This window comes from Lepidochelys olivacea, assembly GCF_965140295.1.
Source record: "Lepidochelys olivacea isolate rLepOli2 genome assembly, chromosome: 6".
Taxonomy (NCBI): Eukaryota; Metazoa; Chordata; order Testudines; family Cheloniidae; genus Lepidochelys; species Lepidochelys olivacea.
In genome coordinates, this window is record NC_140416.1 from 14,804,520 (window position 1) to 14,827,737 (window position 23,218).

At 44.9% G+C, this 23,218-nt stretch overlaps 1 protein-coding gene across 3 annotated transcripts in view; it reads right to left on the reverse strand.

Moving 5' to 3' along the window:
- Nucleotides 1-23,218, reverse strand: part of LOC311521887 (NACHT, LRR and PYD domains-containing protein 3-like) — a 65,934-nt gene that overhangs the window by 35,302 nt on the left and 7,414 nt on the right. For all 3 annotated transcript variants that reach the window (XM_084630576.1, XM_084630575.1, XM_084630577.1), the window contains exons 2-5: nucleotides 15,837-15,933; nucleotides 14,950-15,253; nucleotides 10,248-11,973; nucleotides 4,674-4,763 (exon numbers count right to left, since the gene is read on the reverse strand). In XM_084630576.1, the coding sequence (XP_084486702.1) occupies nucleotides 4,674-4,763; nucleotides 10,248-11,973; nucleotides 14,950-15,232 (2,099 nt within the window). In that variant the 5' untranslated portion in view covers nucleotides 15,233-15,253; nucleotides 15,837-15,933. The remainder of the gene's footprint in view (nucleotides 1-4,673; nucleotides 4,764-10,247; nucleotides 11,974-14,949; nucleotides 15,254-15,836; nucleotides 15,934-23,218) is intronic.

The following is a 23,218-nucleotide window of genomic DNA, read 5'->3' on the forward strand; positions in this document are numbered from 1 at the left end:
TGGTGGAATCTCCTTCCTTAGAGGTTTTTAAGGTCAGGCTTGACAAAGCCCTGGCTGGGATGATTTAACTGGGAATTGGTCCTGCTTTGAGCAGGGGGTTGGACTAGATGACCTTCTGGGGTCCCTTCCAACCCTGATATTCTATGATTCTATGATTCTATGATTCAAGATTCACAGACACCTGCTGAACGAGAGGACCTGAAAAGTGTCTGCTACACAAGGGAGTGACTCTTGGAAAAATGTGACCACGAGAACAAGGCAGAGGAAGAGACCAGCTGATGAAGGCAAGGAGGAGAAGCAATGAGAAGGTGAGGTGATAAGGAAGAAGAAGGAGTCCAGGCAAAAGAGAGGAAGAGATGATGGAGATACCCTTGGATCAGAGCTCTAGGAAGGATGGGGGACTATAAGAGAACATAGGTCAGAATGATATGCTGATAGAAAGAACAACAAATGGGAGGGATCCTGGGATTCACAACAATACCAGGAAGAGGCAGGTCTATGTGATTAAGGGCTTCTTACTAAAAAGGACTGACAGACCTGTCACCAGAGCAGTTCCAGAGAACAGAAGGGTGTGCTATCTGCCAGGAGCAAGGATATGAGATATGGACCTGAGGCTGAAATGGAGCCTGATAGGTGTGGCAAAAAAAGTCCATGGATTGTCCTACATGTCGGGACAAATAACAGTGCCAGTCTCCTCTAGAAGACACCAAGGACAGCTAAGTTTGGCTGGGGAAGATGCCTAAAGAAGTGGAGGCTTGGGTGATCATCAGTGGAATAGGTCCAGTCCCTACAGGAGAAGGGCGAAGCCATGATACAATAACGCAGTTCCACACTTGGCTCAAGGATCGGTCCTGTGAGGAAGGTTGGGGGATGTTTGACCATGGGGATGCATTCATAGAGAGGGGATCCTTTGATGCGCGGGCTAAACCCGAGCACCTGGGGTACTAGCCTTTGGGGATCCAGGCTGGCACGACTGATAAGAGCGGTATGTGGTACCAGTGCTAGTTTTCCTTCTTCTCCCCTGTGGCTCCTGCCCAGAAACCCCCCCCCTTTACCTCTCTGCATTCTACAGCATCAAGGCAACACACAGGGGAAAGGAAATGCAGGGAGCAAGGGAGCCTTAGTTCCAGCCTAGTTACGTTCTGGAATGGAGGACAAGGCCCATGCTGAAGTTCCCCAGAACCCAGGAACAGGAAGTGTCCATCATCCCTCTAGTGCTGCCTCTGACCAGGGTGCTTTCTGATACCCTTACATGCCCCATCCACATCTCTTCCCTGGGGATCTATTCCTTCATGTGGAGCTCTAGGATCATTACAGCCTTAAGGTTCCAAGTCTCTGTGGATTTATTAACCCATATGGGCTTCCCCATCCATGAAGCTGTGGAGCTGACCTCACGGTTGCTATCTCAGGAAGCCTCCTCTTCAAAGATCATCAACTCCAGGGAAGATTCACTCCCAGAGACCATCCATCTCCCAGGTCATGACCCCCACCCCTTCATCTCCATTGCCTCACAGAATTCTGAGCAGCGTGTGAGGAAGATTTAAGAGGATGTTAATAAAGATCTCTTTCCATCATTATTCTACATTTAGAAGATGGTAGTGCCCCAAAGCTCCAAGCAGAATTGCAGCTCCATTGTTTTGGGTGTTTTACAAACAAAGATAATGACACAGTCCCTACCCCGGAGGGTTATAGTCTCAGAGAAACAACCAGATAAAGGGTTAAGGGTGGGGAGAGAACATACAAGCAAATTAATCTAGTGATAGGAAACTAAGAATTGTGCCACTTTTCTTACTGCTGGGTGTTTTGTTTTTTTAAATGTGAAATTGGGATAGAGATGAGGAATAGCAGGAACATGTGAATTAGTAAAAGTAAGGAAGTAGGAAAGGCAGGAAGAGAGACGCCATCTTCAGCCCCTGGAGGATCTGCGAGATCTACTTTCACAGTCGCTCTACCAGATTTTAAAAAATTACAAGAACTTTTGGGAAGACTTGCAGGCAATCTTGATCTAAAGCTGTCAATGGTGCAAGAAAAGGCCCAGCACCTCCTTTCTGATACCCATTAGCCTAAACAGGGATGGACTGTTTCTAATAATGAAGGCATCCTGGAGCCAGCTAAAGTGTCTGGCTTATACCAGCAATCATCTCCCAAATCTATGTGGGCATGTTGCCTCTCTCAGGGCCATCCACCTGCGTGTGAATATTTCTATTCCTACCTTCTCCCTTGCTCACTCTAATAGCTGTAAACAGAAGTGATGACAAGCCAGTGCTGCCAGATCTATCCCCGAGGATGAGGAGGCCAAAGGCTGGATCTTCTAGCAAGGCAAATGTCCGCACTCTAGATGAAGATGACTAACTATCAGACAGCGTTGGCTGAATATGATTTCCTCACTTGGGAGAAGCTTCTCTCTTCTCAAGCAGTTCACAGATGATGGCAAGAAGCAGGTGAATGGGGTTGTTTCTGAAGGTCAGCAAGAAGCCACACATGCCTTTCATGCCAATAAAAGTGTCTTGGATGCTGTGCCCACATCAGCTACAGCACAGTCTCATGGCTGAAGAGTTCAGGTCCAGCTGACCAGACCATAACTGAAGACCTTTCCTGTAAAGATTTGGGATTGTTCCATATCAAACAGAGGAGACCTTTCAAAACCTTAAGGGCTCCATGGTCACCCGAGGCCATCTGGCCTGTATGTCCCCTCAGTGTGCAAAAAGCCAATGCTCTTCCATTTCACAGAATCACAGAATATCAGGGTTGAAAGGGACCTCAGGAGGTCATCTAGTCCAACCCCCTGCTCAAAGCAGGACCAATCCTAGAGGCCAGGCTCATCCCACCCTCTAATGGGCCAGAAAAGCTGAGAGATATTCATTCCTCTGCCAGGCACAAAACCAGGAATCCACAGCAATGACCTGCAAGTACTCTGGGAGTTCCTCTACTGCACCATGTGCTAAATAGGGGATATGATGTTCCAGCTGAGATTCCCAAACTAATTTCTGCCATGAATTCACATTCTCCCCGCTTTGGGGACCAGCTTTTCTTTATCCAGGGTTCTTTCATACCGTAATTATCCAGCTCGGTGTTCTCTTTTGCAGAACTCATGAGCATGGAAGCTGCTATTGAGGCAGTGAATGCACAGCCAGGGAAACCGTCAGTAAAAATCAGTGCCTTGCAGTGTGCACACATGCACCACAGCAGCGCTCACGAACCACAGATTTTGCCTTTCATGTTTTTCAGAAGAAGCCCCAAGGGACCAAGCAAACAGAGGGGGTTTTGTGGGGTTTTTTTTTTTAAGTTGACACGGTTTTGAAATTCAAACGTTCGAATGAGAAATGCAATGCTATATCTTTGTTAATCCGAAGGATGGGGGATGGCACTGGGGCCAGGCCGAGCAGAGACCTGGCAGTCTCCCCTCAGCTGCTGTGGGGATGGCATGCAGCAGAGGTACGAGTGGCAGAGTTGGCTGGAAAAGGAAACAGTTTGTCCATTTTTATCAAAATTATGGGGTTTTCTGATGAGCCGCTTGACAGCTGACGGGGCCAGTTTCATAGAGTGTAAGGCCAGAAGGGACCGTTAGATCATCTGATCTGACCTGCTGCATGCACAGGCTATTGAATTTCACCCAAACACCCCTATGTTGAGCCCAATAACTCCAAGCTGTCAAAGCTGTCACAAACAGATGGGCAGGGACAATGTGGAACTGCACTGGGAGAAGACTCATTGCACGACTGCAGCTGCTCTGCCAGTGTGTTGAAACAGTGCAGAGGGGCATGATAGTGGCCATGATGCGATTGCACTGGCTCTGAGCAAGGTTAAACATAGAAGGCGATGTCATCCATTGTGCACTGTTGTAAGCAGGCATGTGTGCGGACGTGCAGTGTTACAGGTGTGTTAGGAAGATGCACTGATGCTATTCTTTAGCATAGACAGTTGCAGAGACTGCTTATCCACTCATCACTCTGTAAAACTGCTGGAGGAACCCAGGTTCAGACTCTTGGGTGTAGGAGCAGAGTGTTTTCCACAGCTAGAACCCCTTGTCAGAGGGGATCAGACCGAGCCCTGGCCTGGCCATGTCCCGAGCAAAATGCAAGATCGTCTCTTTGCTAGTAACAACACCAGAGTCAGTGTGAGATGGTGAGAGATGAGAGAGTAAAATGAAGAAAAAGAAAGAAATAGAAAAAAAAAAGATGGGCTTGATGGCACAGAAATAGAAAAGGAGAAGAAAACCCCACCCCCCAAAACACCCCACATTTGAATCAGGGAGAAGTTAGGCCAGATGGGGATACATGAATGTTAAATAAACAGACATGGACAGTGATTAGATACCCTGATAACAGAACAGGCACCTTAGAAATGCCTATGATTAAAATAGCTCAAATAATCTTTCTCGCCTTTTGAGTCTTCTCTGACCTTAAGTCATTTCCCCTGGACACACGGCTTACCTCAGTCTCTCCTGCTCATCTGTTGGTTGGTAGCTGGGTTAAATATAATTAAACTGCTAGGCTGAAACTAAAGGAATCCCATGCAAACTGACGGGAAATTTAAACAGATTTCTTAGTAGCTAGACAGTTATATACGGTCATTACACCTGCCCCGGCAAAGAGGGCTGCACTGGTGTAGAATTTCCATGATAACATCAATAATAATGGGATGTTTAAAAGGAGAAAAATACAGCTACTTACTTTAGTTTCTTTAATTTACAGTTTGGATCCTTCAAAACTTGACAGAGCAGATAAATAGGCGAATGCTTCGGCTCATCCCAATGCTGTATCCTAAAAAGAGAGAATAGAAATGTTCTATGCTGTCATCTCGGGACAGATTTTAATTCTAGTTCCTGAACATTAAAACACCCCTTTGTATGGCGCAATCATACACTGTGTATGAGTTGATCTACAGTTTCAGTTCATTGTAAATACCCCCAAACAATGTATGTATAATACATTACGATGTACTTTACCTACACAAATAGAATAGGTTCTACTAAGTGTAATCCATTTATTTTCTGGACTTCTACAATGCTGGTCCTTTGCGCAGTTAAATAAAATTCTATAGACTCCCACAAATGGGAATGTCTCCAGTGTTTACATGTTTTCATGTTGGGCAGTAATCGTTGCATCATTTCTGGAGATAAACACGTTCATTCCTATTTAATTTAACCAGGAGTGTTAATTTACCCATAAAGATAAAAACCAATAATCTGAGTATTTGTTTATAATTTTACATATGCTGGCTATCACTCAGTATTGTGTAACTGGTGTTACACTTTGTGAATTTACATCCCTATAAGTAACTAGAAATGGTGGTTTATTAGTTCCTGACCCCAAAGAGTACAAGAGGGCAAGTTAATTTTAAGGCAGCATCACCCTAAAAAATAGTTCAGGGGGAATAGTACAAAAATTAAAGAATATTCTGATGAACTTTAAAGTAAATTTATTTCCATTGTGTTCACACAGTTTTACTGTTCATGCTCTACAAATATTCTAGCAAACAAGTTTACAGACAGGAATGTTGCTGAAACCATGAATATTACAAAATGTTTGCATGGAAGAAAAAATCAGAATTTGTAATCCTGAGCTTTCATATTGGAATTCTGGTTCTAATGTTTATGCTCATCCATTCACAGAACAGAAGCCTGTGAGATGAATCAGGTGTCCAATCAAAATTAATAATTTTGAACTAATACATTTTAACACATATATTGTTTAAACAATCTGTGGGGCGGAAAAGAGACAATTATTAATTGTTAGCCCAGCTCTAATAAGCAGATAATGATACAGATTTGATATTTTGGGTGAAAGTCATTGGCTCTGCTCTCCTCCTTCTATCCCTCTATTTGTTCCGGCATCCCAGCTCCTGAGCTATCTTTGTGCCATTGTCACTCCTTCCCTCATCTGTCTCCTCCAGCTCTCCCTTCTCCTCAGGTCCATTTCCCTTTCAATAAAATAGTACCAGCGCTCATACAGCACTTTGCATCCATAGATCTCAAAGCTTGTTTTCTGGAAGAAATGTTTCTTAAATCAAGTTACCACCTTTCTGGAGCTGGCACGACAGAGATTCCCACTTTCTGCATACACCAGCAACATCCTCTGCATGCTGCTATCCGTGTCCTTCAGATAAACCCTACAAAATGCCCCACCCTGTTCTCTAAGGACAACACCTGTTAACCAAAATACACTTAAGATACAGCAAATAATTATAAGCAACATCCCAAATTCACCTCCAAATATCATATTTTGCAACAAAAAAAATCATTTAAACAATCCAGAATCCTAACACTAACTTATGGTTTTCTCTCATATGGGGTATCACCCAATAACAACCTTAAGATGCAAAGTCCAGACCTCTACCACCTCAGTGCTAGGAAAAAAATCTCTTGGGGAAGAAATACCATTAATCCTGTGGGTATGCCTATAGAGGGATTTGATTTTTAACAGTAAATGTCGGCAAACATCAATTTCACACTGGTTATATCGGTCATTACAACAATGTGTAACACACCCTACCCCTATTAATCCTTCTCCGTCCTACGATGTCAGGGCTGTTAATTGCTCATTTCATTTGAAGTGGTCTCTTATAACATATGTGAACCCCTTATGCTTAACCATCTGTCCCAGCTTGTATTTCAGCTACAATACTCTGGCTACCTTCCCCAGACGTGACATGCTTTGTTCAGGTCAAAGCTTGTCCCTTCCATCAACAGAAGTTGGTCTAATAAAACATGTGACCTCACCCACCTTGTCTCGCTCATATCCTGGAACCAACACAGCTGCAACAACACTGATTTCACCATACACACGCAAACCGATGAAAAATATTTCCATCAATAATAATAGAAATTTACAGATAGGCCAAGTAAGAAAAATGCTGCAGAGTTTGATTTAAAGATATTTACTCTGTATATTTTGATATGTGATTTTAACAGTTTGTGCTTCAACGGTTATACAGGTTTAACTTTTTGCATCTCGCCATCTATTGTCATTAAATAATTATTGTCTAACTCCCTTCTCATAATATCCACAACTCTGAACATTTAAATTGATCAAAATCTAAAAAAAAATAATAATAATAATAATAATGCTTGAAACACATAATTTGCGCAACTCTGAAAACTTAAACTGATGAACATTTTAAAAGCTTACAAATAAACATTGATATTATCCATCAAAACTATACAAAGATAAAAATCAAATTCTGCCAAGCCTATCTATGAGGAATGGGTCAGAGAGAGCTCAGCAGCCAAGTGTGAATTAGCACTAGAACACTGGGGGGCAGAATTGTTAGACTGGGTTCCGTTCCTGGGTCTGGGTCTACTATAGTCTACTTAGATATAGCAAATCTAAGTACAACAATACCCGGTTTTTGGGTGTCTGCTGGGAACAAACCTGGAATTTCTCTCTGAAAACATGAGCTTGTACCACTTGACCTAAAGCAGTGGTAGTCAATAGGCAGACTGCCGGCCAAACCCGGATGGCCAGATGCTTTTGAACAAAAGAACATAAGAATGGCCCTACTGGGTCAGACCAAAGGTCCATCTAGCCCAATATCCTGTCTTCCGACAGTAGCTAATGCCAGGTGCCCCAGAGGGAATGAACAGAATAGGTAATCAAATGATCCATTCCCTGTTGCTCATTCCCAGCTTCTAGCAAACAAAGGCTAGGGACACCAACCCTGCCCATCCTGGCTAATAGCCATTGATGGGCCTATCCTCCATGAGTTTATCTAGTTCTTTTTTGAACCCTGTTATAGTCTTGGCCTTCACAACATCCTCGAGCAAAGAGTTCCACAGGTTGACTGTGCATTGTGTGAAAAAATACTTCCTTTTGTTTGTTTTAAACCTACTGCCTATTAATTTCATTTGGTGACCCCTAGTTCTTGTGTTAGGAGAAGGAGTAAATAGCACTTCCTTATTTACTTTCTCAAAACCAGTCATGATTTTATAGGCCTCAATCATATCCCCCCTTAGTCGTCTCTTTTCCAAGCTGAAAAGTCCCAGTCTTATTAATCTCTCCTCATTCGGAAGCCGTTCCATATCCCTAATAAATTTTGTTGCCCTTTTCTGAACCTTTTCCAATTCCAATATATCTTTTTTGAGACGGGGCAACCACGTCTGCATACAGTATTCAAGATGTGGGCATACCCGGGATTTATATAGAGGCAATATGATATCTTCTGTCTTATTATCTATCCCTTTCTTAATGATTCCCAACATTCTGTTCGCTTTTCTGACTGCCGCTGCACATTGAGTGGATGTTTTCAGAGAACTATCTACAATGACTCCAAGATCTCTTTCTTGAGTGGTAACAGCTAATTTATACCCCATCGTTTTATATGTATAGTTGGGATTATGTTTTCCAATGTGCATTACTTTGCATTTATCAATATTGAATTTCATCTGCCATTTTGTTGTCCAGTCACCTAGTTTTGAAAGATCCTTTTGTAGCTCTTCGCAGTCTGCCTGGGACATATCTTGAGTAGTTTTGTATCATTTGCAAATTTTGCCACCTTATTCTTTACCCTTTTTTCCACATCATTTGTGGATATGTTGACCAAGACTGTCCACAGTACAGATCCCTGGGGGACACCACTATTTACCTCTCTCCATTCTGAAAACTGACCATTTATTCCTACCCTTTGTTTCCTATCTTTTAACCAGTTATCAATCCATGAGAGGACCTTCCCTCTTATCCCATGACAGCTTACTTTGCTTAAGAGCCTTTGGTGAGGGACCTTGTCAAAGACTTTCTGAAAATCTTTTTATTTACATTTTATCATTATACTTTTTATTATTTTCTCTGGAGTCTGGACCTAGACCAGGAAATTTGGACCTTGACAAAAAATAATTAACTACCCTTGACCTAAAGTATCACTACTGTTAGCACAGATGCAGTGACAGACTCAAACTTCTATGTGCCGTAGTCTCTGGAGAGGAGCAAACATCTGCGCTGTGTGGATGTGCATCACGCAAGGAGAGATTTTGGCCCATTTCACCTGCAAGGCAGACGAGTGTCTGTCATCTTACACGTGGGTTCCACTCCCAGCTCTGCCCGCTTTGGCCTTGTCCAACCTCAGTTATCTTAGCTGTGAAATGGATGCGTGATAGTCCACCTCCCCTAAGGGCCGTTGTTAAAAGGGTTGTGATGCACACAGCAATATTAGAGCAGCCAGTAGAAGGTGGGGATTAGGACTCCTGTGCTCTTAGCTGCTATCTCTGTGCACCTTCCCCTACGCTACAGGGTATTTGGTGGCACTTTCAGTTTAAAAAAAAGAGAAAAAAAGCATGAGGTTGCACTGATGGTGCAGAAACGTGTGACAGATCTTTGAAGTTTCCAAGGAGAGGTTGGACAAACACCTGTCAGGGATGGTCTAGGTTTATTTGGTCCTGCCTCAGCACAGGGGACTAGATGACCCCTAAAGGTCCCTTCCAGCTCTCTGTATCTATGATTCTACACTGCCAGTGTTGTAGTGATGAACTATACCAATTTTGCTCCAGGGGCATAGCATAGACAAGCTCTTAGTAGCACAGGACGTTTTCTTCACAGTCTTGGGCGTCCATTCTCAGATTGTTGCGAGCTGAGGTGCTGCACAGACTGAGTATGGGCCGTTCTGCACTTTGGCCATTTCATAGCAATATTTAAAGCTTATAGTTTTGCTTGAAGTGGTTTAACTAGATTTAAAGCCGAGATGAAAGCCTGCAGCACACAATGTCAATGAGGGTACTGCTCAAATCAACTGTAGTAGTCTGAGAACAATGCCCTAAAATGACAAACAAGTACAGAGCAACCCACTGTCATTTGGTCCCAACAGTTCCTGGCCACTGAGCACTCTGAGGACAGCACCCAAACTACGAAAGAGCAATTTGCACCATCACCCTGGAAGTCAGCAATGAGTTTTACCCAGCTACTGTGTGTAATGGCAGGGGTCTGTGGGTGTTCTGTTTTGCAAGGGGAATGTTCTTTTTCAGACATTCACTGAGTATAGGCAGAAACGCCTGTCCTTGAAATTCAGTGTTTAGTGAAATTTAGAACAGGAAGGACAGCTGAGTTTGGATAAAGAGAATCTGAAGAAGATAATGACTTATTTTTTCTGCCTTTATTGAGGAGAAGAACATAGTTTTACACTTAGGGCATAGATATTCCCTGTTCTTTGTAGTGTCGTTGCGCCACAATGATGGACTTTGCAAAGTAGTCAAAACGCAAGAAAAATAATGTTTTATCTGTTAATTAAACTACAGATTTCTGAACTCAGGTGATACTTACTGATATAGCCACTTCTGTCGTCTTGGAAGCATGTCTTCCCCATGGTCTTCAAAAGCAAATGTACAGCAAGATATGCAAAGTGACTCCAGTCGATGACAATTTTTTATACAGAATGAAAAAGCCATCTGATCCATTTGGGTAAGTTTATTTGAATTTAATGTTAGTGCAGTCAATTGATCCAATGCACTTTTCACAAAGTTTTCTTCATACATCTCAAACATGCAGTGAAACTCCTCAAGGTTATAAATATGACGTGTCTCCTGATGCACATTGGACAAAGGTAAATATTTTTGTTGGTTTGTTTGAACCCACTTCAGCAAATCTGGCTTAATTTTAGATGAAATTTTACAGGAAAATTTTTCCTCCATGATTTGCATTCTTTCTTCATTTAAGAGACCAAACAGGAATCGCACTGTTAACATTAAGTAATTTCCAGAGTTTCCATAGTTTTCTAATAACGTTTTCACATCTTTCTTGGGAGTCCCTGAATCTTCCATTGTCTCTTCATCTTCCTCCAGCACATAAAACAAAGCTGCAAAAAACTCCTGAAAGCTTAAGTGAATGAAGCTGTAGGCATTCACACAGTCAATGTCTTTTTGAAAAACGTCCTTGTTCAAAGACAGGGGAAAAGAGTCAGTTTGATTTAAGCCAAACTTCTTGAGTTCTGCTTCCTCAAACAGTATCTTCCGTTTCCAGATGCCATAAGCAGCTAAAGAACAAAGTCGCCGCAGATTAGCTTGCATGTGTTGCTTCAAATTGCTGCTGACAGGCTTCGCTAAACTGGAAAGACAGAGCATGTACACTCCAGTGACTGACTTTGAAGTCTGTGCAAGATCCTCACCTTTTTCAAACTGTTGTTTCACAACAGTGCAGATGATCCAACACATGATGGGAATAAAGCACATAGTGAAGAGAATGTCATTTGCTTTCACAAATTGTAAAGCTTGTCTTGCTTGTTCCTTGTTTCCAAAGAACTTGTGGAAATATTCTTTCCTGTCGGCTTCAGAAAACCCCAGGATCTCTGCATAACGTGAACACTCCAAACACTGCAAGAGTTTCTCCAGAGCAGTTGGTCTTGAGGTGATTAGCAAATAGGATTGGCGAAGAATCTTTTTCCTGAATAAACTGCTCAGTATTATTTCCACTGGCTTCTTCTCCCAGGGATCAGAGCACAGATTTTCTGTCTGATCAAAAGAGAATCTCAGTTCATCAAAACCATCAATTATGAATAAGAGTTTTTCTGGCTTCATCAAAATCTCATTAACTGGTGCATTTGTATTCGGCCAATTTTTAAAAATCATGTCAACCACACTTCCCTGCTCAATAAGGTTTGTTTCTCTGCAGTTTATGTAGAAAACATAATCAAATTTTTTCTTATAGAGTTCCCCAGCTGCCCAATCGTACATAATCTTTCTTGATGTCATCGTTTTCCCAATCCCTGCAGCTCCCAGCAGCACAACAATTTGTGGTGTTTGTCCTTGTTTATCACGTGTAAATAGGGTGTCTATCGTAACTACAGAACAAGCTTGTTTAGTCTTGATTTCTTTGTCTCTCCGACTCATGGCCATTATTTCATGTTCTCTCTCCTTTGCATGATGAGGGTCGTCTAGAATAATCAGCTTCGGATATCTTCTGTTTAGAATCACATTATCAGTAGTAAGACTTGTCATGTTTTGTATGACTTCATACTTGTTTTTAACATCTTCTTTATACTTCTTCCTGTAACCTAAATCAGTACATGAGGCATTAGAAGTATTGAACCAGAAGCTCTGAGAAAAGACTTGATCTGTTACAATAAACCAAATAATAATGGTAACTGAAACTGATATTGCACCTGTCCTCAGAGAATCCAGAAATCATTTTACTATTGGCCTGATTCTGCAGCCCTAATTCATATAAAATTGTCCCAGTGAAATGATTTATGTGAGTAAGGACTGTGGCTATCACTTTACCCCCCACTGTAAAGCAGCCACTTCTTGGGAGAAACCTGGCAACTGTTTATCAGTGCATAGCAACACTATACAACAAAGTAATGTACAAAGTGCAATTGAAACAGTGCTGGGAATTTAGGTGGAGAAAATGTAACTTCATAAACTAGAATTTGCCCAAGGCACTTGGGTATGAATAAAGGTATCATAGTGTCTTTATTGACCACAATTGGATGCCTCCAGTTATTGTCCTTGCTTAGGAGATGGTGCCCCTAGCAGCAGAACACCAGGCTGGTGCATTGGCTCAGTACTGACCCGTGTTGTGCCCATGTCTGTATTAGAAGTTGCCCACGGTAACAAGAGTCCCACTCAGCCCATTATATAGAATTGTTTGTAAAAGTCGGCCAGAGTTTAAAATAGAATGGCTGGTACAACTGGAGTGTTTACAGTCGAGAAGACCGGTGCTCAGCGGCCTGCAACGCTCCTGGTAAAGGACAGGTTGGCATGAAAACAGAGGTGAGAGACTCTAGACATGGGAGGAAGTGTTTATAATTGAAATGGCCAACTGGCGTTGTGGTCAGTTGATTTTGCTGGCATGAGGTTGCTCCCCGTTTTGAGCACTCTTTATCTTGGGGCAGAGGGGTGTCACTAAACAGGGCAGTGGGACGTATGGATCTTTACCATCATGGCTGCCATCCTTGTAATTTCCCGTGATCCACCCTGACACTGTTGGACCTTCGTCATCCTGAGCCTGAAAGCCATCCTGACCAGCCCAAGCCAGAGGGAGGGACTCAAATGACATAATTGTCTCCACTGGCTAAATCCTGACCACCACCCTGGCATGTCAGCTTGGGGTTCCTGCTGTCACCCCCTCCCTGGTGTGTCATTTTCCTTCCCAGTCTTTCCCTTTATACCTACTGTCCAGTAAGTTCATGGCTTAGCCAGCCAAGACAACTCCATCTTTTAGAACACTTCTGTGAGTCCAAACCACAAAGGGAGACAAAGGCAATGCCTTAAACAGCCTGACTCTGGTAGACATTTGCCGGGTCTTAGAGTGTCTGATCAGACCATGTGCTGGGCCTGTGAGTCCCCAGCAGTGATGCTGGAAGTGAAAGTCAGCACCAGAGAGAGGGCCTGCATTTTCCCTTTGCTATACTTTTCTCCCCCCTTTGTGTGCATTTGTCTTGTTTTGTCTTAAAGTATTTCAGCAGCAACACAAAGGCATTTCCTGGGGACTGATGCTGGCTGCTGCCCATTAAACCATAGGGATTGCTCTTCACCTCCGGTGCTATTACCACAGTCACCACTGAAATCTGTTGCCTTTGGCAGTAGGTAGCCTTACTGCTGAATTCATGATATTCCCGAGACTAAAAAATAATAAGGAAACCCTGTGCTGAAAGTATGATCTGGAAAGGTGTTTGTTCCAGCAAAGGATCCAAATGAAAAAGCAGGAACCCAATGTTCTTAGGTAATTTACCATGTAGTTATCAGTCACTTTATGAAGTTCTGTTTGTGGAATACAGCAAGAGGCGTTGTGTTTGTGTGACCTCTCTCTGTCTGTTTCTGTTCTGGATTGGTCTGCACTTTACATAATGAGCAGGCTACATCATCAGGAAAACAGAACAACTTAAATTGGGGCAGAGTTATTCAGGCGCATTTGTAAAGAGAGGGAGTCTTCTTCCAAGCAGCCATGTTTCTAAGCAGATTAGGCTGAACAATTAAAGGGCCCACGTCAATTCTGCCCTAGTGCAGGAGGTGGACTAGATGGCTCATGAGAGCCTTTCCAAACCTAGGGAACTAAGACAGACACAGAGGGAAGCAGAGAGATTTTTATTTGGGACAATTATAATCAAGATGGAACTACTGGTTTGGAGGGTAGTATAGTTTTTACTATATTCAATTATTCATATAATGCTCATTGCCCAATCAGATGTTATTTTACAAAAATAAGTTTGAAAACAATTTACTTTATCTTTTGTGGGGTGGAAAGAGGATATTTTATTCCCCTAACTTAGTTATTAACAGATGCTCGTCAAAAGTAAACTAAAACCTATAGAATATTACTATGTGCTGGTAGGATCTAGAGCCCCAGTTGGTGATCAGGGCCCCATTGTACTAGGTTCTGTGCACACACATAAGAAAAAGACAAATCCTGCCTGAAAGAGCTCACAGACTAAACCAACAAAATGCTCCCTGCATTGTGCTCTGGAGGCAGCTAAACTCTCCCCCTGGGGGACTGTCCAGGTCAGAGAGTTCCAAAGGCCTCTAGGGAGAGCCCCGCTGCCAGCCCTGGAGCGTTCCATCCCAGGGACCCCACCAGAACCAACCCAGCTGAGCTCCACTGTCACCGTGGGGAACAGGGGAGAGGAACAGGAATGACTGTAACAGGGTTGAGTTTAGCTCCATCACAGAGCACATGGATTCTAACATTGCTGCACTAAAGAGTGGCTCCCCACTGGCACTTACAGTCCTGTGAGACACTGAAAAGCGGCCTGGAGTCTTTGGAACCGCAGCTCTCTAGGTTTGCTGGCTACCTGGCTGTTTGTATTGCACTGAATTTGTTTCCTTAATGAAAAACAGCTTTGGAAATAAAGTTTGAGCATCTGGCCCACCACTGGCATCCCTGCTTATTGTCCCCTGGCTTCCTGCTGAGATTTAGAATTTGGCATTTGTGCCATCAGCCTGTTGTTTCTCCTTCTGCTTCTATTGATGCTGGCCTGGGGCATATTCCAGGAGGAGACTCCCAGGTTTTAAAGTGGCTATAGGTTTCTTACCTTTCTCTTTTCCTTCTTTGAGTTTAGCAGCAGAATCTCGGAGATTGATCTGAGTGAAAACGTCTATGGTTACATCTACTGCAGCCTCTCCACCATAGAATTTCATCAGGAGGTTCTTTGTATCTGTCCTGTCGGCATTGTCCAGACAACCTTGAGGGATGTTACCTTTCCCCTTAAGGGCAGAGTGTGATAGTTTGTCTTTAAATCTTTTGAAGTCTCCCTGAGAAAGGTTGTCAAGGGCACGTACGAGCAGATCACTGATTCTGCTGCTTTGGTTTCCCATCACTGGATATCAGGAAATGAGCTAAAATACAATGAAAAGTCCCATTATTAATAAGTGATATGGTAGAGAAAGCAAGTGCGATCTAGTGGCGAAAGTAGATCACCGGGGCACATAACTCCTGGGTGCTTTTCCTCATAAATGGCTCACTGGACTTGGTCTCTCTGTGCCTCAGTCTCTCCATCTGTAGAATAGAGATAATCATACTCCTCAAACTCACAGGGCTGTTGTGCAGCTTAGCCAGCATTGGTAAAGCCTGTTGAGGTTTTAGGATGAAAGGTGCTATAATAAAATAAAATAATAATAATAGTAATTATCACCCAAATGAATTTCAAAATGCAAGGTTGGGATCCCCTAAATTAATTACATTTCAGAAAACAACCACTCAGTCTGGAATCTGCACAGCACAGCCCTGGGGAATCAGGCCCCGTGTACTGAGACCCAGTGCTAGCTTGTGATGACCTCAGGAGGTTTTTTGCATAGCAGAGCACACCAGGTAAAAGGTACCTGTGCTAATTTCTGACAGTGATCAGGCCCCACAACCTGAACCTATAAACTAACTAGTTCCGATCAAAATTAGCCCATCCCAAAAGAGTGACGTACTTACCATTTGCCAGAAAGCTACTGCAAACAATAATGGTTGTCCCTAATTAGAGTTGTTTCTCTTAGTCTTCTTGATGCTCGACCACAGATGCACAGGGCATCTAGAAAGAAGAACAGGGAATTTGCTCAAAGTTTATTTCCACAACAAAGAGAAACAGAAACATCTCCAGTTAAAGCTAATCTTCAAAGCTTTTTGAATTTCTAGAACAGTTCCTCATAGGACAGCAAGTAAGGTTCTAAACCTTCCTGGTGATTTTTTATAGATATAAAACCTCTTCTTGGTTTTTATTCCTTCTGGAAGTTTGTCTTTTGGCTCCACTCCTTTGGCATCAACAACTGGCAAAACTTTTCCAGTGATCTATTTACACCACAGACTCCATGAACTTGTTCATCTTTTTTCACCTGCCCTCATATTCTGCGTTGGGAGAAAATAATGTAGTAGCTTTAACCAAGCAAGTAGCAAGTCTAATCAAAACAAACAACCTATAAAAAGGGTCATGACTGAGTATTTGCTCAATGATCTCAGCAGACAGTGGGGCTGAAGTCCTTCTCACTCGTGTTTTCCTGAGGTGGAACATTACCACTATTTTTAGTTTTAAAACAGCATGAGAAAGAGGGGTTTGGAAAAAAATAAAGGAAGCAGAAGTGGACCTTCATGGGCCAGGAATAGCATAAGCTGAAAAAGTGAACCTGGAACAGCTTTACAAGTCACTTTCCCAGTGACTCAGGAAGAAGTTGCTGCTTGATAAATGGAGAGAGGGAGGAGGAATTGCTGATACACCCCTGTGAGATTCTTTATCACCGCTGTCTTTCTGGGGCAATCCTCTTTATTCCCTCGAAGATCAAATAAGCAATTCCACTTGGGGTGCAAAACCCCCACCCCACTAGCTCACACCCCAGTGGCACCATTTGAGGCTTTGTGTTCTTATTTTGAGAATTTCTCAAGTTTGTTATATTCATTTGCAGCTCCCCAAAGCCCATGTCCCAATGGAAAAGTGGAAGCAGGACATCAGCCGTTCATTTCAGCAGAGAAATGAGAAAAATGGTGACAAGGGATCTGCTAGCCTCAACCCTTTTAAGATGGAAGCACAGAGGGTGGTTTCTGCCTGGTTTTACGACAAGGTACCAGATCCTCTGTAGACATAGGTCAGCACAGCTCTGTGGATGTCAATGAGCCATCCTTGATGACACCAGCTGCGGATCTGGCCAAAGGACAGTTCACATCTTGGAAACGACACAGGGTCTGGGAAGAATGCAACGAGGTGGCCCATATCATAGAATCATACAAATCATAGAATATCAGGGTTAGAAGGGATCTCAGGAGGTCATCTAGTCCAACCCCCTGCTCAAAGCAGGACCAATCCCCAACTAAATCATCCCAGCCAGGGCTTTGTCAAGCCTGACCTTAAAAACCTCAAATGTAGGGCTGCAAAGGGATCTTGAGAGGTCATCTAGTCCAGCCCCCTGCACTGAGGCAGTACCAATAAACCTAGACTGTCCCTGCAAGCATTTGTCTGATCTGTTCTTCAAAGCCTCCAATGACAAGGATTCCACAACCTCTCCTGGAGGCCTATTCCAGTGTTTAACAACCCTTATAGAGAGTTTTTCCCAATATCTAACCTAAATTTCCCTTGCTGCAGATTAAGCCCCTTATTACCTGTCCTACCTTCTGTGGACAGGGAGTACAATTGATTTCTGTTCCCTTTATAACAGCCCTTAATAATTTGAAGATTGTTATCAGGTCCCCCTCCCCTCCCAGACTTCTTTTCTCAAGACCAAGACTATGTCTACACTTAAAATGCTACAGTGGCACAGCTGCAGCGCTTCGGTTTAAACGCTATCTACAATGACTAGAGGAGGCTCCCGTCGCTGTAGTAAATCCACCTCCTTGAGAGAGGATAGCTAGGTTGATGGAAGAATTCTTTCGTTGACCTTGTGCTGGTCTACATCTGGGATTAGGTCGGCTTAACTACATTGCTCAGGGGTGTGGCTTTGTCACACCCCTATGCAATGTAGCTGGATCAACCTCATTTCTCAGCGTAGACCAGCCTGAAACTTCCAGAGTTTTTTTAGCCTTTCCTCATAGCTCAGGTTTTGTAAACCTTTTATCATTTTTGTTGCTCTCCTCTGGAACCTCTCCAGTTTAGCCACATCTTTCCTAAAATGTGGCATCCACAACTGTTCACGGTACTCCATCTGAAGCCTCATCAGTGCCAAGTACAGCAGAACAGTTACCTCCCCCATGGTTTGCATATGACACGCCTGTTAATACACCCCAGAAACATATTAGCCTTTTTCGCAACTGCATCACATTGCTGACTGATATTCAATTTGTGATCCACTGTAACCCCCATTACCACGTAGCCAGTCATTTCCCATTTTGTAGCTGTGCATTTGATTTTTCCTTCCTCAGTGTACTACTTTGTGCTTGTCTTTACTGAATTTCATCTTGTTGATTTCAGATGAATTCTCCAAATTGGCAAGGTGATTTTGAATTCTAAATCCTGTCCTCCAAAGTGTTCGCCACCCCTCTAGCCATGGTGTCATCCACAGATTTCATAAGGCACTTCATTATCCAAGTCATTAATGAAAATATTATCTGGTACTGGACCCAGGACTGACTCCTATGATACGCCCACCCTGTTTGATAGCAAGCCATCGATAACTATTCTTTGCATATGGTCTTTCACCCACTATATATATATATGGGTCCCTAAAGAGTGGGGTCACAGGGGGCCTAGATTTGCTTGCATCAGCCCTGCACACAGAGTGACTATCATAAGTGTTGCCCTAGAGACATCCATCTGTTGAGGAAAGTGACATGGATGCTATGGTCCCTATCTCGGCTTAGTCTCCTACTGCAGCCTTTAGCCCAGACAAACTCCCCAGGACATCTCCTTTAGAAAAATGGCTCTTACACCTCAAAAAAACCTACATTAAAGAACATTACGGTTGCAAAGTCAAGCAACCAAAAGTTAGGAAATGCCAGAACTAAGGCTGGCTGTGCCACCTGAATCCTGCTCCCTTGAGCAAGTGCACCACGATACAGTCTTTAGTCTTTCCACGGGACCTGTGCCTCATTCAGTGAGCGGGCAGTTAGTATTTATTTTTATCCTCCTGAATCAATGTGTGGCCTCAGGCCTTATGCAACACACCCCATTCAGAATTAATTTCTTTCTGGGTGTTTCTATGGTGCTCTCACCTTTGTATCTGAGGAATTAAAAACATGAATTAATTTATCTTTGCAACTTTCCTGTGAGGTGAGGGGTTATTATTATCCCCATTTTACAACTGGGGAACTGAAGCACAGAGAGATTAGACTGTCAGGAGTATCCATTAATTTTAGTTGTTCAGCTTGGGACACCTAGGGCCTGATTGTTCCAAAGTACAGAGCATTGTACAGCACTTCATACATTCAAAGTACAGCTCCAGTCGACTTCAGATGTAATTGTGAGGGCTGAGCACTTCTGTAAAACTGGTCCAGGTGCCTCATGCCGGACACCCAGAAAATGAGGAACACACAATTTATGGCCAGCTGTGAGCACTTTGATTTAAAATGACTTGCTGGCCTCACATGGGAATTCTGGCAGAGGCAGGGATATAATCTAGCTTTCCTGGACAACATTCAGCTGCCTTAACCATGACATCATCTTTTCTCTTCCTATAATAAAATGCTTCGTTCACAATACAAATTCCAGCTTCTGCAACAAATGAGGCCAGGGTCCTATAGACAACAGCAGACACTGCTCTGTTGCCATGCTTAGCCGGAGAAAGTCAATACTGTAATATCCTGGTTTTTTAGGCTCTGAGGACAAGATTTTCAAAGTAACCAGTGATTTTTGAAAGCATAATTGGGACACATTGAAGGGTCCTGATTTTCAGAGGGTAGTACTTTCTGAAAATTAGGATCTTGTCATATATCTCAAGTTGGGCACCCAAAATCACTATTGACTATTTAAGTATGTATCAACAGTAGAACAGTCATTAGGCCAGAGAGAGCAACTGTGAATGGCTCTGTGGTTAGGGCACCCACCTAGGAGATTGGAGACCCCCCAGTCCCAATCACTCATTATTTATCCACTGTGGAACAGCTTCAAGAGGAGAGATAGAGAGAAAGCCCCCACAGAATATCCCATAGCTCAGTAGTTAGAGTGTTCTCCTGAAAGATGGAAGACACTGTTCAAATCTTTACTCCCCCTCTCACAAAGAGGGTGGAAAGTAACCTGGGTCTCACACATCCCAGATAAGTGCTCTAACCACTAGCCTAAAAGTTATAAGAGAGACAGCACCACTTCCTCCTCTGGTTGTTCTATGTAGAGCAAGGCAGACACCTAGCTAGCTCCCTCAAGAAACTTCTTAGGTGCCTGAACTGCCTGACTCCCATTCGTGGATCTCTAAGCAGAGATAGGCATCTCCCTGAAGCCCAACTTAGGAGCTTGTCTCTGAGGGAAGTAAGGGGCTCACCCCAAACCCATGTCGTTGGCATCTCTAACTGGATAGATAAGCATTTCGCCACCTAGTATGCTGGACTAACCCTAGCCGGGGGAGCTGTACCCTTTATAAGCCTAACCATATCATGGGATGCTCTACCAGCCTGAGGTCTAACACTAGTTCGTAGAGCCCTCTCCCCATAACCCTAACACTAGCCCAGGAAACCGTACAGCCCCTAGATGTAACCCCAGCTGGGAGGCCCTATCCTTTCCAACCTTAAACCTAACTCAGGGAGCCATACTGTCTCCAGGCCTAACCCTAGACTGGGGAGCCCCACACTTTGTATCCCTAACCCTAGCTCAGGGAGCCGGACCAGTCTGAGAACTAATCCTAGCCCAAAGAACCCTATACTTGGTAACCCTAAACCAGGGAGCCCTACCAGCTCCAGGCCCAAGTCTGACCCTGGGAGCCTTTCTAACCCAAACCCCAGCCCTCTGCTATCCACCGAGGCCTATCCCTAGCCTGAGGAGCTCTACCAGCCACAGGAATAACCCTGGCCCAGTGAAGCCTACCCTTTATAACCGTCTGAGACCTACCCCTTGTTACCCAACTCTAGCCTGGGAACCCTATCAGTCCTGGCCCAGAGAGACCTACTCTTTCTAAGCCTAACACTAGCCCAGGAGCCCAATCCTTAGTAATGCTAAATACCTATTAGCCACAGGCCAAACCCTAGGACAGAGAGCCCTACCCTTAGTAGCCGTAATCGGGGGAGCACTATCGATCCCAGGCCTAACACTACCCTTAGAGGCCTATGTGACCTTAAGTTCTCTTGCCATGTGGTCTTTCTTTCTTTGTTCCAAAGACAAGCTATCCATCACATGGCATGGAAAAACCTCAGCTTTCTGTCCATAGGCATGTCCTTGCATACCTTGCTGAGTCCCAAGGCATGTCTGCCTTCTCTCAATGCATCAGTTGTATAGCTGATGGTCCTTAATGAGCCATCAAACAGGCTAGGCAGAGCTGAAACCAACTTGTCTGGGGTGTCAGCCAGAAGCATAGCATAAGTTTGAAATACAGACAGTATAGAGCCAATATTCAAAACTTCAACTATAAAAATGATACACATACACAGATAGCATAATCATAATCAGCAAATCATAACCTTGTCTTAGACACCTCATTTGACCCCCTTTATATAAGATTTGGTGCGACTACAGGACCTTGGTTGCAACAATGTTTTATACGGTCCCAGTTCAAGTCAATAACATCACAGCCTACTGTTTGTAACCATAACCCTAGACTGACGATCCCTACTGGCCAAAGACCTAAACCTAGCCCAGGGATCTTTAGCTTTACTAACCTAATCCTACGCCGGAGAACCACTTAGTAACCCCAACTCTAATCTAGGGAGCCAGAGGCTTTTTAACCTTACTTTATCCAGAGGATCCCTATGGGACCCAATCCCTAATCCATATAACCCTAACACAGACAACCCTACTGACCACAGACCTAAACCCACCGTGGAGATGCCTACTGTTAGTAGCCCTAGCCCTAGCCCAGGAAGCCCTACAGACCCCAGGCCTAATCCTAGCCCGGGGATCCCTACTCTTAGTAGCCCGGGAAGCCCCACTGGGCCCTAAACTTAGCCCGGAGAGGCCTACCATTATTAGGGTTACCATATGTCTGGATTTTCCCGGGCATGTCCAGCTTTTTGGTTTTTAAATAGCCATCTAGGAGGAATTTGTAAAAAATCTAAAAAGGTCTGGGATTTCCTTCCCAATGCAGAGCGTGACGTGGCTGATAGGGCGGCCGGGCAGGATTGAGCCGCTCACATCGGGGCCTCCAGCAGCCAGAGCCCCACCCCTGCAGCCTCAGCACGCCGCACCGGCAGCATTCGGGGTGGGGGAGCGCAGCAGCGTATCTGGCAGCGGCTCTGCACGGAGCCAGACGCATTGCTCTAAGCGGCGCAGTAAGGGGGCCAGGGAGTTGGAGAAGGGGCATGCAATCCCAGGGGGCAGTCAGGGGACAGGGAGCAGGGGGGGTTGGATGGGTTGGGGGTTCTGGGGGGGCGCCTGTCAGGGAGCTGGGGTGTGGAGAGAGGTGGGGCAGTCAGGGGCAGGGGGGGTTGGATGGGTCGGGGGTTCTGGGGGGGGCAGTCAGGGGACAGGGAGCAAGGGGGGTTGGATGGGTTGGGGGTTCTGGGGGAGGGGGCGCCTGTCAGGGAGCGGGGGTGTGGAGAGGGGTAGGGACAGTCAGGGGCGGGGGGGGTTGGATGGGTCGGGGGTTCTGGGGGGGGCAGTCAGGGGACAGGGAGCAGGGGGGTTGGATAGGTTGGGGGTTCTGGGGGGGGTCTGTCAGGGAGCGGGGGTGTGGAGAGGGGTAGGGGCAGTCAGGGGCAGGGGGGTTGGATGGGTCGGGGGTTCTGGGGGAGGGGCAGTCAGGGGACAGGGAGCAGGGGGGGTTGGATGGGTTGGGGGTTCTGGGGGGGGCTGTCAGGGGGCGGGGGTGTGGAGAGGGGTAGGGGCAGTCAGGGGCAGGGGGGGTTGGATGGGTCCGGGGTTCTGGGGGGGCAGTCAGGGGACAGGGAGCAAGGGGGGTTGGATGGGTTGGGGGTTCTGGGGGAGGGGGCGCCTGTCAGGGAGCGGGGGTGTGGAGAGGGGTAGGGGCAATCAGGGGTGGGGGGGGTTGGATGGGTCGGGGGTTCTGGGGGGGGCAGTCAGGGGACAGGGAGCAGGGGGGTTGGATAGGTTGGGGGTTCTGGGTGGGGCCTGTCAGGGAGCGGGGGTGTGGAGAGGGGTAGGGGCAGTCAGGGGACAGGTAGGGGGTGGGATTCTAGGGGGGCAGTTAGGGTTGGGGGGGTCTCAGGAGCGGGCAGTCGGGGACAAGGAGAAGGGAGGCTTAGATAGGGGGTGGGGTCCAGGGGGTCGGTTAGGGGCAGGGGTCCTGGGAGGGGGT